This window comes from Taurulus bubalis (assembly GCF_910589615.1).
Source record: "Taurulus bubalis genome assembly, chromosome: 1".
NCBI lineage: Eukaryota > Metazoa > Chordata > Actinopteri > Perciformes > Cottidae > Taurulus > Taurulus bubalis.
Genome location: NC_136589.1, coordinates 24,127,295 through 24,146,873, shown reverse-complemented (window position 1 = coordinate 24,146,873; position 19,579 = coordinate 24,127,295). Strand labels below are relative to the sequence as shown.

The window sequence follows — 19,579 nt, the reverse complement described above, 5'->3', positions numbered from 1 at the left end:
TAAAGCGCTATACAAATACAATGTATCATTATTATTTAGGTCAAATTTCTATAAAAAAAACAGTTGAATGTAAGGGCTGTGAAACACGCAGCACTTCACTATTTCGAAATAGGTCTGCAGAGGGATGAGTATGTTCTTCTTTTATCGCCTACAGTTATACTGAAGTAGAAGTCGTCATTGAATAAAGTTGTATTACTGGCTTTTAATATTAGGCCAGTAAGTTAACAGGTGGACGTGGTCCAATTTAGAAAGACCTGTGTTTGCAGCTGGACCACTCCCCTCTGCCCCAGCCTATTCTGATTAGGAGACTATTCATAACCAACAACAACTGATTTGACCACAAATCAGATATTTGGGAGTGCAAAAAAATAATAAAAGTGACAGACTTATTGTTTTGTCAGAGTGATATTAAAAGAAGATATTGAAAATATAGCTAAACGTATAGCAGAGTTGCTATTAGAAGTACCATTGAAATAACAAACATGTGTAATGCATCAGTCGTAGGTATGCTATGTGGTATTGTGCAAAAAGGTGTAGAAAAATATTAATTATATGAGTATGGTGAGTGTAATGACACACTAATATATTATGATCATACAAAGACCGTCGCGAGAGGTTTGAACCTTTAACAACTCGCACACTTTTCGGTGAAATGCCCTATTTTGAATACCATGTTTTATTTTGAAAGTTGTGGTCGGAAGTCTTGTCTGATATCCTGTTTGGTTTGACACTAGCTGCACAGTGTGTGCGCGTGCGTACGTGTTTGAAAGCGTGTGTACGTGTGTGTGCGTGTGTGTACTCGGCTTCCTGCTGCTGCTCGGTGTCCGCACACCGTCCGTCTCGTCAGTGTTGATCGGCTCGCCATGGCGGAAGGACGCAGAGAACAGCCGCCCCATCCTCTCCTCTCCTTACCACCGGCCAGCAAGCGACCCTGTCTGCGCCCTGCTCCCCGAGGTCCCGGCCCGGGGACCGGCCACGGCAGCGGGTTGCCCAGCTCCCGGTACCGTTCCCCGGAGTCCCTACTGGACTGCGCCGCGAAGGCAGTCGCGGAAAAGTGGGCCTTCGAGAGAGTGGAGGAGCGCTTCGAGCGGATCCCGGAGCCCGTCCAGCGCCGCATCGTCTACTGGTCTTTCCCCCGCAACGAGAAGGAGATATGCATGTACTCTTCGTTTCAGTGCCGAGTCGCCGGCGAGGAGGGTCCGTCAGCGGCGACCGGCGGGGCTGTGGGTGCTGGGTCCGGAGCTACAAACGCCGGCGGTGGCGGAGGATCTACCGGCACGACGGCTACCTTGGGGGCAGCCGGAGCAGTGGGGACGGGAGACGGACTCCCTTTCCGCCGGGGTATCCGGCTTCTAGAGACCGGCTGTGTGGAAAACGTTTTACAAGTCGGTAAGTGGAATATTTCCCTAAAAAGGAAAAGAAAAGAAGCTTCTTTTTTTTTGTTGACACAAAACAGTGTGGACCGCTTCCAAGTATCGGCTGCTGGATCTTTTACTGGGGGATGATTGATGGAAGTTTTCCCTGCTAGCGTGGAAAGTATGCAAAGCGGCTATTTCTCCCCGAATATACAGCCACACTTGGCCGTGTGTGTTCTTTACTTTAGTAGGCTCACAAGGAACCGTTTGCTGTCAAGTTTCGACCTTTTTATCGGCCCCTCTGTGAAAAAAAGGGGAAGCGGAGATAATGTCGCTTGCTAGCTTAGCCGACCAGCTGCTGTTAAAAAATTAAAGGGCTTCTTCCTATTGTGGCTTCTCATTACTCTGCTCCACCGCTTGCTGCTGCGTCTTTGCCCGGCTTTGGCCGTCACACGTTTGAAGCCCTGCCTCGCTGTGTGTGTGTGTGTGTGTGTGTGTGTGTGTGTGTGTGTGTGTGTGTGTTTGTGTTTGTGTTTGTTTGTGTATGTTCGCGCGCACGCGCGTGTCTAGGGGGTTTGCAGACGCGAGAAACCCCGTGTTTGGTCAACTATCAAGCACTTTTCTTCCTCTCCGGGGCTCCTCGTCGACGGCCGTAGCTGGCTGGAGCCGTAACCCCGGCGGGGAGGCAGAAGGAAGGGGGGCGGAAGGAGGAGGGTGACAGACGCGGATACAAAAGCGTCGTAGCGTCGGGGCTTTATTGTTGTTTGCGCGAACGCCTCTTAGGGAAAAAGTCGCTTCTTCTCTTAACTCGCCCGTCGGTTGAAGGCGGCTTAGGCGAGGAACAAAGCCGGTTATTGGGTCCCTTATTACGAGTATCCAACGTTAATCCGGGGGGAAGAAGAAAAAAAAATCCCCCCGCAGTTTTTTGTTTATTTGCCGCTGCTGGTCGGACCGGACAAAGAGCGCAGGCGCCACCAGCGTGGAAAATACACGCTGGGGAGTGTTTGTGTTGTGTTTTTTGTTCTTCTTCTTCTACTTGTATATATTATTATTATTATTATTAAAGTTAACCCGCTAGTAGCTGCGCGCAACGCTAAAACTGCGGTTGTATTAGTGCAGTCTGCGCGCAGCCTCTCGGCACCGCTCGCAACACGGAAACGGCTTCCCGGTCGGAGTGATCGATAAGCGCCTCGCGTTTCCAGTTCTGCGGAGCGAGGGGCTGTTTCCAAACAAAGGGCCATTCCGCGAGAGCTTCGTCTGCGCTCGCATTTACGCGTTCACGCTCCGCGCAGCCACGGAATTAGCCCGGACATCGGGAGGGGGGGGAAATTGATGGGATGAAACCGATAGATTGTAGGGGGAGAGAAGAAAAAAAAACCTTTTGTGGGGACCAGGGGAGGGTTTTCTGAGGCCATATGGTGCGAGAGCCACTGGAGCTTGTCTGGGGGTTTCATGTTGCTCCAAGGTATCTTGAGATGGGGCCGCAAAGGCTGCTGCGTTTCTCTGCGACTGCCTGTATCTAATTGCGTTTTATATGCTCATCGATCCCCTCCCCCGTAATTAAATGAAACGTGAGACTTGGGAAAGTGAGATATTTGCTCCTGGTGAGATTTGTTGCCCGTGTTTGGTTCGAGGACTTTTGGTCCGTCTGAGGGGAGTTGGTTGTGTTAGTTATTGAAGTCAAGAGTTGTTTTGGTTTTCATTCCGCAGATTACCCCCCCCCCCCCCCCCCCCAAAACAACCAACCCACACCGAGGGCCTCACATTTGTACCAGATGCACAGGGCTTGTTCGGAAACCATAACTTTAGTGAAGGGCCTGAGTTCGAAGTCGTGACCTACTTTCAAACACTTCCTGCCATTACAAAGACTTCAACCTGCTATTCTCACACATGTACGCAAACACACACACACACACACACACACACACACACACACACACGCAAACACACACACACACACACACACACACACACACACACACACACACACACACACACACACACACACACAGGTGAAACTGTGTCAAGGGCTAGAACTAAGGGAGTCTTTTGCTAGTTCTGGTGCATTCATGTACTGCTTGAAATATAATTCAAAAGTTGGACCAAAAAAAGTGCACATATGCGTCTCCAAACACTTCACACGCATTCCCCCCCCCCCCCCCCCCCCAGCACCACTAAGGTCAGTCATAAAGCAGGCAGGCACATGTTTTTGTCTTGCATATCAACAAAATGCGAAGTGTGTGTGTGTGGGGTGGGGGAGGGGGGAGAATAGCTGTATAACATCAAGATGAGATTTGGCTTGTCGCAAGTCACTGTTGGCGAGTCACTGACTCAAAGGGGGCGGGGCGTCGTTTGCTTCACGGACAGATTTTGGATGTGCTGCGCGACCGGCACAACGCCGGTGTCGAGATCGCTTTCACCTGACATGGCAGAATGAAATCGCCTCTTATAGCGTACTGGCGGTACATGTGAGCCAAGCGCTCTTTGTAGCAGGAACTTAGCGGGGGGGGATATTAGGAGCGAGACAAGGCGGCGTGCTCGCACATGCATGGTGGTTTTAAAACTTGGGCATCCGCATTGCAGTCTGGAAAAGTGGTGTTGAACTTTTCACCTTAGTTGTACCATCTGCGCTTGTTCAAAGCATCTGTATATATTAGTTTGCATATTAGGGCCGGAATCAGTCGGAATTGATAATGTTCACCAATCGAAGGCGTCTGTGTATACGTCATTAATAACCTATATTTAAAAAAAGGCTTATTATGCCCTCCACCGCATACATTACGGGTTAACGACTTTGTCTGTCAGCCTCTTTTAACCGCGATACTGACGGATTGAAGAGACGTGAGCTCATCAGCAACTCATCGGCCCATGTGTTCATAATAATCTAGTCCGTAGTCTAGTCATAATTAGAATAATCAAAGCTAAACGTGCTTGTATTTGTAACCCCCCCCCAACCACCCCCCTGTCATTTGCACACACACATGTGCACCCAGAAGCCCCCTCGCCAGAGCCTTATAAAGTCCTCAGAGAGCGGGAGGAAGGGATATAAAAGGAGGGTTGGATGGGGGGGTTCTTAAGCTTTGAGTCAAGCTTTGGGATTATTGGGTCATGCTTTGTTACCCAGCTGTAGAGAAACCCCTTGTTCACAGAAAGGGTGTGTGTGTGTGTGTGTGTGTGTGTGTGTGTGTGTGTTTGTGTGTGTTTGCGTGTGTGTGTTTGCGTGTGTGTGTGTGTGTGTTTGCGTGTGTGTGTGTGTGTGTGCGCGCGCGCATGTCTCCTGTCTCCTCAACGTTACATAAAGCTGTAATGGCTCCCTGATGCCTTTTGAAGCACCGGTGACTGAGAAAGCGAGGCAGCAAAGTTGAACGGGATTAAAGTGTACGAGTGAGTCAGCGAGCTGAGAACACTTGGGGGCTTCTGGACTCCAAGCGCTCTCACGTCCTGGAAACCGGCCCCCTTCAATTAGGGCTGGGTTTGAAGCGTCTGCACTGGTACTGATTGAGTGTCTAAAAAGTAGCAAAAGTTGACATGTCGAATATCCTTTTTCTAAACTGATTCTTGGATCAGACGGTTTTAGCATTGTCCAAAAAATTGCCGGGAACATTTTCAAAATGTCCGTTTTGTGTTTGGACAATAAGTCACATTTGAGAGTTTTGGGCTTCTTTTGTCAAACGCAAAGTATGGCTCCGGGATGATTAATTATGACGACGATGTAATCGTCTTCCAGTGAAATCATAGATCGAGTTATTGTGACTCACAACCGCATCGCCTCTTGATAATAATGTCCTGACTAATATTTCGAGGGGGGTTACACTTGACACTCACACATGTGATTAACAGAGAGTGTAAATATGGGAATATCTATATATTAAACATTTTTAAAGATTTAATTTGAAAGCTGTTATGTTAATTTAGTACGAAAATTCTTGATAAAAATTAGAGAATTTTGTCACGTATTTATTTTATAAAGTTCACAAAACTATGCTGTTCTTTCATATAGACACATTATGAATTGACTGTTTGTGCACTTTCTGAAGATGTTTTGCACTGTCACTTCTGTTTTTGAATAAAGGGTTGGAAATGAACGCTTTTTTGATAAAAACATTTTCTTATCCGATTAATCGAAAAAATAATCAACCGATTAATCGATTATTAAAATAATCGTTAGTTGCAGCCCTAGATCTGGCGCAAATCCGCTCTCTCCGGTTGCTCAAGAGCGTTAAGGGCAGAGGGAGGCGGTGAGCTCATCCTCCCCATCCCCAATCTTTGCTCATGACTCGACGCTGCTAATTTCTCCTCTCTGCTCTCCGATGCTAATTCATTCCTCTGCTTTTTTCACCCGACGCAACGACATGTAACTCTTGTCTTTCGTGCCCCTGTTTTCATGTTCTTCCTCACATTCTCTCTCTCTCTCTCTCTCTCTCTCTCTCTCTCTCTCTCTCTCTCTCTCTCTCTCTCTCTCTCTCTCTCTCTCTCTCCCTCCTTCCCTCCCCGTTTCCGCAACTTGCATCAGTAAAAGATGACTCTCGCTTTAATCATATTCTGTCTGTAGGTTCCTGCAAAGTAAAGGGGATGTTAGTTGACCAAGGCGAGATCTCTGTGGTTCTTTTTTCTTCCTTTCCCCCTTTTCTTCTTTGCCTTTACTCCTGCTGCCGGTTGAGGAAGTGTTGGTGGTTTTGCCGGGAGGATTAGTGGGGGCTGGAAAGAGTCAGTCATGACTCCGTTGAGGATGTTGGCTCCCATTCGTCTGGGTAACCGTGGGTGACTTCGCGGAGGGCAGTCCCCTGTGTGACTCAGCTGGGACTATGTGTGATCTGGAGGAAGTGATGCATGCACGTGTTCGGAAGATTCAATTGGTTCTCTTGATGGTTGGCTCTTCGGTCCGGTCCAGAACTCACTTTTACCCCGAAAACCATCGTCCGCCATTAAAGTTTTTCTAGGAACAGGTTACATTTTTCTGCCTTTTTTTAATTGTATTCCGCGTCCATCAAAATTTCCTTATGAGTTGTTTGACGACTCGGAACCATGCAAACGCCATCATCCAAAATGGCCTCCTTATAAGCCGATTCTCTTCCTCTCCCCGCATCGGACTCTGTGTGCAGTTGGTTTCTCTTTTTCAGGAGACGGACGAAAAAACAATTATTGCGCACTACTGCGTGAGAATGCAATAACATAGTTTACTTTTCCATATTGGGCAATTTAAATCGGCTCTTTAGTGGCAACTTTAGTCGCAATTTATAAAAACAAATATTATTATTTTTACTTGTGTGTGTGTGGTTTTTTATGCTCCAGTTGGTGCAATTTGAATTCTTATGGCTTGCTGCTTTTGTTGAAACTTTGATTTATATTATTTAAATGGTTCTCATTACATACATTTAAAGAAAATGGTACATTTTCAACCTGCAAGTGCTTTAACCTTCACTGCAGTGGTAATTGCAGCTGGATGCTTGAACATTAATTTGCAGAAGCACATCTTTTCTTTATTTTCCCCCCTCCTTAAGTGCATTTCTTCTTGTAGATCTATTTATCCTTGTATATTCAAAGCAAAGCCCATTCTGTGCCACGACTTAAGCCACTTAGCGCGCGCACACACGCACACATCAACACACACAGGCCCATCTTCAGCCCTTCCCTGGCGCACAACGCAGACAGACAACATTTAATCAGTGTAATTAATTCCGTGCCCGCCACACTCGAAAGGAGAGAAACCGGTAAAAACAAATCGTCCCCGCACTCTTTATTAGCTCTCGGAGAGGCCTCGTGAAAGATGAGGCCATCAGGGTGCCGCGCTGTTGTTGTCTTCGTCGTCGTCTTCATCAAAGGAAGAGACGCCTGTACCCGTTCGCGCGTGAGTGAGAGCACACAAGGTGCTGATTATCTAAAATCATTAATCAAGACGTTGTTGTTTGAGGGCTTTTCTTCCAAAACCACCAAGTAACAATAAAAAAGCGGTTGAAGCAGCAAATGCATTTAAGACAGCAGCAAACATGTTAACAGAGAGAGGTTTGGTGTGTGGGGGTGAACAATAAAGCATCTCCTGCTTTAAGGTCTGTTTGACTCTAAATTGACTAGGGCTGCAACTAACGATTATTTTAATAATCGATTAATCAGTTGATTATTTTTTTCGATTAATCGGATAAAAAAGCAAAAAATCTAAAATGCATTAATTTCCAACCCTTTATTAAAAAACAGAAGTGACAGTGCAAATTCACAGTGCAACACATCTTCAGAAAGCACAAACAGGTTGCTCCTTGAACATCCCTGAGCTGTTAATTAAAAAAATAAAATAAAAATGGACCAACACTAAAAACATACACATGTATGCTTTATATCTGCCAAATGTGAGCCCTTTTTTTTTTCTGTAATTGATCTCCTTGCATGCCCTGCTTTATCAATATGCATGAAACACTGGGACAGTGGGAAGCTGCACTGCTCCTCTCACGTCTGTTTTGACCGAAACCTCCAGGCCCAGCTCCACCTCATCTCAGCGCTGCATATACAGAGTCCTCTTCCTTAAACTATTTAATTCTGGGCCTCTTACGACCACGAAATCACGTTGTTGGCTAAGCCCAACTACGCGGTTTGATTCATTCTACTTTGAGTAAAAAAAACAACCTGCAGCCAGATCCTCCGGTGTGCCGGTTTAACGTTAACGAGTGACAGCGTGAACTGAACCAGACCGGGGGGTTGCGGCATGTTTCATCACGTTACATTTTTTTTACAAGCAAGACTGAACTGTAACGGAACATAACGTAACTTTAACGACAATACACAACCCAAACACGTTAGCTAACGTGATAGCAAGCTGACGAGCTTCCATTAAAAACAAGTTTGAGGGAAATGAAGACGCTGTAGACATCTTAACGCTGATTGGCCAAGACTCGACACGTCACATCCAAGATGTTTTATTTTTGCTAAGATCACAACCTCAGAATTTCTCAGTCTCTCACTCCAATCTCAGACACGCTGGCGGCCAGTTGCTCTGCTCTTTTTTTTTTTCTCCGCGACTTTATGACTGCCGTAATAATCGTGCGACACAACAAATCGATAATGAAATTCGTTGCCAACACTTTTGCTAATCGATTTGTTGCTGCAGCCCTAAAATTGACCATAATTTACTCAACGAACATCATGCTGTATTGAAGAAGACTTGAACCTAGAGATTGAGACCATGAACTCATGTTTACAATGTTTCCTGAGGGAATAAATCAAGAGAGAAGTAGAGTAATTTTCCCGAGAGGAGTCGCCCCCTGGTGGCCAGTAGAGAGAATCCAAGTTTAAGACACTTCCGCACCGTCTTCACTTGGCAGAGCCGGAGGTTGCAACTTGACCCTCTCTGTGACAGCTTGTCCAAACTAGTACATTCGAAAACAGTTGGAGCAACGAACTTGATCAGACTCTTCTCATACTTTGAATTCCTTTCCCATGCATGCTGCTCAGAGTGACAGCAAGGAGCTGTGCGGCTAACGCTAACAGAAATTAATCACGGCTCTTTTCTCACTGTATTTCCTGCATTATGGCTGAACCGGGCCCTTTGGGTGTTTCAGACATATTTTTTTTCAGACATTTTTCAGCAATTCCATTTCGACTCCGGACTTGTTTGCAGTTTGCTCGCGGCAAAAAAAGAAGGAAGGCATTCTTCGCCATTGGTACTGTTTGCTCAGCCCCTCATCCCTCAACAACAGCTCATGTCTTACAGTTGTCAGCACGACATGTGTGTGTGTCTGCACATGTGATGAGATCAGAGCAAACATGTTTTATTTTTTTACCACTCCAGCCCTGTGTTAACGCCCTGCCTGTCCCGCGTGCGTTTCCCTCCCCCTCTACTGCTTTTACCTCGGGTGATGAGTGTGCAATCATCAGCCCAGATCAATGGTGGCCTTGTCCTCTTTCACTTTTGAAGCTGGCAGCCTGCTGCATTCAGGTATTGCACTGTTCCACACCTGTCTTTTTATTGGTCGCGTGTGTGTGTGTGTGTGTGTGTGTGTGTGTGTTTGTGCAAATGTGTTTGCCATGGTTGTTGTACACATTATGCCCCCGTCCACGTCTCAGAGAGGGAGAGAGAAAGAGAGAGAGAGAGAGGCTGGACATGAAAGAGAAGGCCGAGGCTGGCAGGCCGGACCATTATGTCCTCGTTTGGTTGTAATTGCCTAACAAATGTTGGAGAGAAATGGACAGACGTGGAGGGTGGGGTGGGGTGGGGAGGGGGCCAAAACAGACCCCCAAACACTCTGTCTCGTGATCCTGAATTCTATGATGGGGAGGGAGGGGGGTGGGGCATATTATACTCTATGTAATTTAATCTCATAACTCATCCCACATGAGATTAAGTGAGGTCTTTTTTCCATAGAAATAACAGCTCTAGCCCGGGCTGTGGCTTCAACAAGAGAGTGTGGGGAGAGGGGGGGAAGCAGTGACGGGTAGCATTGTTTAAAAAAAATAAAAAATAAAAAATAAAAATATATATATATATATATATATATATATATATATATAAATAAATAAATATATCTCGGAGACGGATCTATTTTATTTTTTTATTTTTTACTTTTCTTGAACTCAACATGAAAGGCAAAGAAGTTGTTTATTTCTTTTTTGTTTTACCCCCAAATTAAAACTTCTAATTTCCTTGACCCCCCCAAAACCATCCTCCTTGTTTAAGTGGCGGAGAGAAATGAGTAGCATTACTCTCCTCCTCTCCGCCGCGCTATTGATCACTAACTTGACGGAACGCATTCAAGCAGAACTCTGGTTCCACGCATCTTTTTCTCTGGGTTTTTGTTTTCTTCTTGCTGCAGGCAATTTTGGAAGATTCCAGAAAAGCTGAAAGGGATATTTGGAAGGTTTTGTTTTGCCACAAGGTGGTGTGACCTGTGGAACATGTTTGAAGCTTTTCAGATGGAAGTGAAGAGCAGCATTTGGGGCTAGCTAGCAAAACAACTTACAACAAAAGTATTTTCTGCTGTAAAAGCCGGGTTACAAGCCGCTACTACCTTCGGTGGTTGTCCCCGCTGCTGCTAGCTCCCTGCTGCTGCTGCTGCTACTGCCCATGACCCCTCTGCCCGAGTCGGGCATCGAGCAGGGGCTGTTCCCGCTACCTTCGGTGGTTGTCTGGGAACTAGCGAAAGCCAGCGGCGAGCTAGCGGAAGTTAGCGGGGAACCAGCAGCAGTGCTTGCTGGCTACAGCGGGGAACAAGCGGGGAAACCCACCGAACGTAGTAGCGGCTTGTAACTTGTAACCCGACTTTTACGGTAATTTAGTTTTAGCCATAATTTCTCTCTTTTCCGAATACATTTTTTCCCGCCAAAATGGACAAGTCCATCATGCGTGAGGCATCCATTATTGTTGGATTAGCAACTGTTTCCATATATCTGACCGACTTTGACGTCAGGAGGAAGTGGGAGTCGACAATCGTCCCTTTCGGTTCGCTCGGCATTGACATGGCTTACAAATGTTGCCTTTTAACAAAAATATTAAATCATCTTCACACTTTTGTCACATTCCTCAAACATTTTCCTTCCGCCGTATGCAATTCATTTGATCTTTTCTGATCGCTACGGTTTCGCCTCCCCCTTGGTCATTGCGCGCCTCTTTTTTTCATCGCCCTCCATCTCTCCCCAAATGTGTGGATACGGTTTTAAAGGAAGCACTTAGTGCCAAAGCTACAAATAATTATATCACTTAGAGACCAAGTCCCCCTATTATGGTGATTCAGACTGACAGTGTGCATTAGCAAATGGGCCGGGGCCTCTGTGTGGCTGAATTATTCTGAGTCGTGCGCCGCGTGAATCTGAATGTGACCATCGCCCCCCAACCCCAACTAGAAAAAAACTCCTAAAAAGTCTCCACCATTCACATGTTGTAACTTTATTTCATCTGCCTGTGTTTACATACAGCTGCAAGCCCTCAACAAACTTTTAAGATTGAATTATAATGCCGATACAATAAAACAACCTCAGATGATTGATCGCGCTCATTGAAATACTAATGAGGCAACTCAACCAAGACTGACTTGGGATCAGCATCTGTCAGAGCGTCAAAGGCCCAAACCAAGTGCAGGCCACAGGCTAACCCAGGGGTCGGCAACCCGCGTCTCCGGAGCCGCATGCGACTCTTTAGCCTGTCTGTTGCAGCTCCCTGAGGATTTAAAAAATAAAAATAAAAAATGAAGGCAATTCAAAGGCAATTCCTCTTATCTTGGAGTTTGAGGTGCTATTGGGTCACTGAAAATAAAAATGTAATATTTGTTTAACTCAAATGTGCATCACATCCTATTATGTTGCTGTCAAGCACCTTCTCTGCAGGTGGCTCTAATTGTGATTTGCAGAGCTCCACCCTCGCTAAACTGTCAATGGATAAATAAATAAAAAGAAAAGTCATGGAGAGTTTAATTCTGCGTGGACGTATTAATTTGCTATGCTGGCTGACCTGTATGCTTGGTATGTGGGGAGAAATTAGCAAACAACAAAACATTTCATGTTGAAAGACTCTTCCAGAACAAACACACAGCATTTGCTGAAAAGTATCAAGCTGCAGAAGAGCGATTTCTCAACAGTAAACTGAGTAAAGTAAATATACTTTCAGGAAGTGGATCACGTCTCCAAACTCCACTACTGCTGCTGGTTCTGTGTCAGCTCATGAGACAGTGAGGCGTCCGCTAGTAAAGACGGATCCGTCCTCCTCCTAAAAGTCCGGCGTAGTGAGGATGCTCAGTGTAGACGTAGCAAAAGATATGCGTTTTAAAAATGAAACCTCACGTGAGGTGGACAGGGTTTGAACCTGCTACCTTGTTGTTACAGGATGAACACTCTACCACATGAGCCTCAAATACAGATAGGAATCAGGGTCCCCATAGTTGTGTTTTTAATTGACCTCAATGTAGGCCAACACATGACTATTTTTTTCTTCTCCTCTGCATAATAGTTTTATAGTTTTAACAGGTAAAATAGCAATACAAATGTTCATAATTGTCTTTATTATTGTTCTATAATTACATAAATACAACAAACTATAGTTGTTGTATATATAATATGACTATTTATAAAACTTTATAAGCTGTGATGTTAAATACGCAGACAACAGCTAAAGCTGTGAGGCAACACAGGCCGTAAAAAAGAAGAAGTTCTTATGTCGAGAATTGATGGCATCAGTTGCCAAGTTGCTATTGGCAACAATTTTTTTTTTCTCCAGAGATTGGAAACCACTTTTTAACCCACAATCCAAGGCTTCAATGGCGGATGTACTGTGTATACCAGCAGTTGAGGGTGGACATCCCATAACTAATAACACTTGAGGTTCACATTCTGTAAGGTATCGGATAAAAGCACAGTGAAGGGAAGCACTATTGCTACCATTTTGGGTAGGCTGACGTTTAGTTTTCCTCTGTCGGCAACTCCCCCCCCCACCTCACATTAAAGGTAAGAGGCCAACCACGAGGACGGCTACATGATCGCCACAGGCTGGAGGGAGAGAGGGAGGAAGAGAAGCCACTTCAGCACTTGTTAATTGAATGCATGCGTTAACGTGAATTGTTACCGTCATACATCATTCGGCTGTATCCCCCCCCCCTTTCTACTTTTCTTTGAATGTCCACCACCCTCTCCTCTTTATCTCCCTGCCTGCTAATAACAGCACTCTGTGTGGGTTTCTTTAGAGGAAGACCTGCCATGGCCCATTAGGCCGCAGTCTCACCAACAAGACTGGGGGAGAGGGAGGGAGGGAGAGAGGGAGGGAGGGAGGGAGAGGAAGAGAGAGAGAGGGAGGGAGGGAGGGAGAGGAAGAGAGAGGGAGAGAGAGTGGGGGAGGGAGGGAGAGAGGGAGAGGGAGGGAGAGAGAGAGAGAGGGAGAGAGAGCGAGCGAGGGAGAGGGAGAGCTCTGCCCGCCACACACACTCTGCAGTCACAAAAAAGCCAACAGGGTGGGAGGAACCTCATTAGGCTCTCAGCAGTCCATCACACACAGGAGTGGGAGAGAGACTACTGAGCGCCATGGTGGGGGATGGGGATGCCCTGAGAAAATAAGGGAGCAGAGGGAGGAATTGAATTGATAGGAGCAGTCAAGTGCAGACACACACACACACACACACACACACACACACACACACACACACACACACACACACACACACACACACAGAGAGCTCCACTCTATGCAACATGATTAATTTGGTCAACAGCCACGAGGATCAGTCTGGTCGGGACCTCTCACCCTTTAACACGCATGCACACACACACACACACAAATGTCACCCCACGCCCCTCGGTGCCCTTTTCTGGCTCGTCTGTTCACACCCCCCCCCCCGACCAGCCTCCTCTCCCTCTTCTTGCACCCAAACAAAGATGGAGGAGACAGACACAGTGGATTGTTTTATTTTTTTTTCAAATACACTCATTAAACATGAGGTCTTAATAAAAAAGAAAGTAGTATTTAAAGTTGTGTGTCCATGCTTTAATGCATGCAGTGATCGGGTATATTTCGCGGTCAAAAGAAGCAGCCGTAAAACGACGGATGAACGCATTTCATTTCATCAATTCTTCAAAATCCCCCCCAGTTATTTTGCTATGTGGTATGCTTTTATTTAGAAACGTGGCATTAACGGCAAGTTTCAGCGTCTCGTGTCCCCAAGCCGTGTTTTTTCCACAGATAACATAATGAACAAATGGAAGAAGAAGAAAAAACCTCCCTTGCTAATGCGGCCGTTTGAAACATTACCTTTCTGTGAGATGGCCTCAAGACGTTTGAACCCAAACCACTTAAACTGTCAGCTATGAGGAGGCCGGTAAACTGTCCATCACTGGGAGCGCATAATAGGTTACTAAATGTCCACTTTAAAGCTGTGAATGATTTCCTCTTCCTTTTGCTGTGTGTGTGTGTGTGTGTGTGTGTGTGTGTGTGTGTGTGTGTGTGTGTGTGTGTGTGTGTGTGTCCAGGGCGGGCATATATCAGTGAACACAGGGTTTCTAGTAGATGTCATGCTGTAATAGGATTAGGTGCATTCTCTCCTGCCCCACACCACATGACTGTGTGTGTCGGTGTTGTGCCTGTGTGTCTGTACACAGACTCTAAAAGTGTGAAAAATTTTCAGAAGTGACCGTTTTAATCGCGGAAATCAATTCTGCATTTGTTTCTTCAAAGTCTATGTATTTTACACACATTTTGTATTCTTTGGTGTCCCTTTCTGTCACTGAGATGCCTTTGAATCTTAGCATTCTTTCCCCCCTCTGTCTAACCCCCTTCCTTAACACTGTGGTGCTCTCACCACCACACTCAACAAACACATGCACGTGCACAAAGCCACGTGATCTGTGTATTCCCACTTTTTTGATTTTAAAGTCTAATTTTCACCAAGTTACATTTCGCCTGGAAGAAAGGGAGCATGTGGCACGCTAAGCACTTTTTCTGCTATGACAGCAGAAAGTGTGTGTGTGTGTGTGTGTGTGTGTGTGTGTGTGTGTGTAAATCAGTGTTCAAAGTGTTGTGAGTTATCAGTGGGATGAAACACCACTGCTGTAACAATGGGATTAAAGCTGCGCTTACGAAAGAAGCAATTAAATGGTATCTTATCTCATCTGCTTCTAACACCAAAAAGGCACTTTCATATTCTCAAGTTTTTCCTCCTCCTATGGAGGCATCTGCCGGTCCTCAGCAGATACTGCGGATCGGTGGATGGCCGAACTGTCCTTTTGTCCGATTTCCGCTTTTCTTTTTTCCTCCTTTTTAATCCCTTTCCATGTGATTATTAGGACATTTTAGCCTAATGTAATTAAAATGTCTATGTTGCAGCACTTGCATTGCCGTAATAGAAAATGACAACAACCGACGGTGAGTCAAACAAACAAGCTGATTTCAGGGCAGTTCAAATCTGCATGATGCATGTTGTCCCCTTTGTGTTTTAAATCATCTCATCTCTTCATCCAGAGTGAAGAAGAAGTAGCCGCATGAAAGAGGAAGCATTGAGATGGGGGAGGGGGTTGAAGAGGGGTTTGTCAGGATAATTCTCTCTGATTGGAGCCTCTGTCTCCTCTCTGTCCTGGTGAGCACCAGAGCTGCTACTTACCCTTGATGTGGCCTCTCTGTGTCCTCCGTGTTACCCCCACCTCTCTCTCTCTCTGGTCCTCCCTCCTTCTTTGCTTCTGTCCACTTGTGATTTGAGTCAAAAGGTCAATTAATGAATTAATCTCATTAATGAATCGCTGGTATCGGAGTCGGTACCCGAAACCCAAGCTGTCGGCATCAGGACTGAAAAAGTCATATCAGCGCATCCTAAAAGACACATATAGACACAGAGACACACACACACACACACACACACACACAGACACACACACACACACACACACACACACACACACACACACACACACACACACACACACACACTGACACACACCCACACAGACACACAGACAGACAGAGATTCGTGACTTTGAACTGCTTCCCCCCTGTGGCTGCCAAGGAATCCAGATATCCGCTCCTATCATATACACACTGTGGATATGATACAGACTCACACACACACACACACACACACACACACACACACACACACACACACACACACACTGACAGACACACACACACACACACTGACAGACCTTGGCCTACATCCCTAAGGGGGTTCCCATGCTATTTCACCACTGCTTTTGTTGCGAGGGGTCTATGTTTTAGGTGTGCCAGGCTCACCTAAAACACATTTGTGTGTGTGTGTGTGTGTCCAGACCCTCCTCAGTTAATCCCTCTTCCAAAGTATACTTCCAATCTTAAACATCCAGCCCGTCGTCTGAATTTCCGTGAATCAACCAATAAGAATAAACAATAACAGTCCGCCGTGGCGGAGTTCTGAAGCGGGGGTTGCTATGCATGCTAGTCAGGGGACCCTCAGGTCGTCCGACTCGGCATATTGAATCTCTCCGAGGTGAAACCGGGCACTGGTTTTTAGTGTGTTGCCAGGTGACCGGTTCAGCAATAGACGGGCGACACAACGGTATTCGACCAGCGAGAAGGGGGGAGAGGCTGAAGAATGTTTTTGATATCAAATAGCACAAAGCCAGGAGAGAGCTTGTTTTCTTTCTTTATCAAAAGCCACACAAAATACAAAAAAGGGCCACACAGGGCTTGCCAGGGCTGGCTCCAAAATGCTGCTCGCACAACAAAACCTCTTACTTTGTTATTATTATTATTATTATTATTATTATGGGGAAGCGCCATCTCCCATGGCAATGAGATACAGAGATTAACCCGTAGATGGTGTGAAATTGGGAGGTGTGGCCACTTTGGCCGAACATTCGGGCGCCATCATCTTGACTGTGAGAGCCTAAATTCAAGTACTTTTCCTGAAATGATTGGAAGGTAATCAGATTAAGCTAACACTATTGGTTGTGGCCATTGTTATGAAAAAGGCCTCGGTCAGATTAGTTTCATAATCTCGTGATCAACATTAGCGTTAGCCTGATTAGCGCACCTAGATTTCTTTTGCTCACTAATTACCATCATTTCGTTCCTCAATGTGCTGAAAAAGTTGGTCGATCCATCGGTGATGATCGATGTGTAACCACCAGTGACGTGCGGTCAGGGGAGGCAGGTGAGGCAGTGCCTCACCTGCGATCATGCAAAGAAAGAAAATATATAATGATAAAATAATTTTAATTGTTTAAATTTAAATTTTTCATTTAGCCTCACCAATTTTGATTATTTTTTCTTCAAAATCGCTGAATTTTTGCAATTTCACGTTCAAATGCTCGGAAGCGAAGCCGGTGAGGCAGCAGCGGGCTGTGCCTTCCCTTGGATTGCGCAATCCCTCGTTAACTGCTCTGTCTGCCGTGCGGTCAGAGCGCGTTCCTGTCTGGTTCAAACACGTTTAATATATGAACTGATTTTCCTTAATTTGGCTTACGTATATAATGTACAGTGTTTTTTGTCACCAACTGTGTGTGTGTAACATGTTTTGTGTGCTGCTGAGCGATCAAAACGGCAGAGAAAAAAGTCTGAGGTGAGGCAAACAGTTCTCTTGCCTCACGACAGGGGGGCGCTCATGATCCCAGACATTCGTTTTGTGACTCCACGACCTCAGAGTAAGTGACAGCGACAAACTAGGCTTTACGGCGCCGTAAGCGAGTCAAGTGCAGCGATTTATTTTTTCCGTCTCGTGCACCCCGACTTTCAACATGGATGACTATATTTCTTCACTTTAACAGTTTTTCAGTTTTAAAACTGAAGGAAGATAAGGAGGACTTTTACCAGAAAGTTCTGGATATTTTTGTGCAGAAGGACCGGCGCATGGATTTCATTTATAAGTAAAGGTAAGACAGCGATAAAAATTTTTTTGTTTTTGTTTTTAATGAAATGTGCATTTTGTGGGCTACAGTTTGTATGTGTAAAGAATGCAGAAATTAAACATAACCCGTAAACTACTGGCAATAAAATGGCAAATAATTTACGCTGAGCGCATATATTTGTAAATCTGATTCTGATGAAGTCAGTGCCTCACCAGCTATAAACCTCACCGCACGTCACTGGTAACCACCAAAGTGACCCGCTAGTGTTACACGGAACCATCGGAGATGCCCTCTTTGGAAACTGTTTGGTAAAAGGGTCAAACAAAAACATCTTCAAATACTTGGTAAAAAATCTAACTATAAACTTGATCTTAATCGGAGAAATCTCGTCGCAGCTTGCGCGCATAAAGCGGCCCAAAAAAGCCATCCAGGGGCAATAAAAATCATTTAAAAAAAAAAAAACGCCACAGAAGAGGCGTTCATATTCTCTTTTCCTTCCCTTTTTCAGGCCTCCGTCCCGTCTTTGTAGTCGCGTCTCCCTCTTTGCTGTCTGCTAACTTCAGAGGGAGTTCCCCCTCATTCGTCTGTCTCTCCTCCCTTGGGTCCTCTCACTGAAAGGACCTCTTCGTGTGTGTGTGTGTGTGTGTGTGTGTGTGTGTGTGTGTGTGTGTGTGTGTGTGTGTGCGCAAGGACAGGCTGCTGTGACATTTCTATTGAGTTCAAAGCAGAGAGAGGGAGTGTAAAAAGCAACTGTAAGATCTCAGTGTCTGAATATGTCACTCTTATACACACACAGTCACACACACACGCACACAAACCTTCCTCACCCCCCGAGCTTGAAAACTTAGAGCCTCCCTTTGTGGTCCATCTCGCTCCCCCCATCGTTGGATGGTACTTCATTCCTAGCTAACGATCGCTGTATTTACTTCCTATCCTAGAAACACAGTCAATGGGCTCTTCTTCTACTTTTTCTATGAAAAAAAGTCCAACAAAAGATATTTGAGCTGCATATTACACATGCAAACTGACACACACTGAGTATGTCATCTGATGAGGCGTTTCGGTTCCCCGGGGGTTTGAAGCGAGACCAGGCTATTTTTGGTGTGAAAGTAAAGGTGTTTTCATTCATGCAGGGGCAGGTGTGTGTGTGTGTGTGTGTGTGTGTGTGTGTGTGTGTGTGTGTGTGTGTGTGTGTTGGCGTGCGTGCATGTGCAACCTCTTTGATGATTGTACAAGAAAGGAAGAAAAAAATCCACCCCATCATCAAATCCTTCTTTTAATATCTGCAGTGCTCGTCAAAGGCTCCCTCTCACTACCATCTTTACACTCTTTTGATTCTTCTTAGTGAACAGCTAATCGGCATGAAAGCCTTGTTGTTTTTCTTTCTGTGTGTGTATATTCATCAGCCTTCATGTAGAAGTGTGCGCTTTCGTATCCGCTCAAGGGGTCAGCGTATCGTGAACATTACAATTAGGGGTGGGGGAAAAAATCGATTCAGCATAGTATCGCGATAGTTTGCGTGGCGATATTGTATTGATACAGGGAAGCCAAGTATCGATCTTTTTTTTATGTAATCAATTATGGGAGGCATCGGAGAAAGAAATGAGAAATGCGCCGTCCCCGTGTAAATCAAACGTCTGGACTTCCTGTCACTCGTAGCAGCGCTGCTGCACAACTGTTGCACGGCGCACAGGACAAAGTCCGCGACACGCCGCTGGTCAAAGACGTTAACGCAAGCATAAATCAAACTGGCTGCTGGTACTCTCGTAGCGCTGGAAGAATTAACAGGCGGCCGTGTTAACTGGTGACTTCCGGCCGAAAGTCGCCAGTTAACACGGCCGCCTGTTAATCCGTAACACCATCTTCCCGACGCAGTTCCTGGAGAAGTAATATTATGAACCCAGACACGACGGTGTTTGATGCTCCGACCTCTTTGGGATTTCCACAAC

General features: G+C 45.6%; 1 protein-coding gene across 1 annotated transcript in view; it reads left to right on the top strand.

Annotated features, from left to right (window-relative positions):
- Window positions 1-796: 796 nt before the first annotated feature.
- Window positions 797-19,579, top strand: part of zswim5 (zinc finger, SWIM-type containing 5) — a gene marked incomplete at its 3' end in the record, with an annotated part of 54,885 nt that continues 36,102 nt past the window's right edge. The window contains exon 1 of the mRNA XM_079220748.1: window positions 797-1,389. Within this exon, the coding sequence (XP_079076874.1) occupies window positions 864-1,389 (526 nt within the window). The 5' untranslated portion in view covers window positions 797-863. The remainder of the gene's footprint in view (window positions 1,390-19,579) is intronic.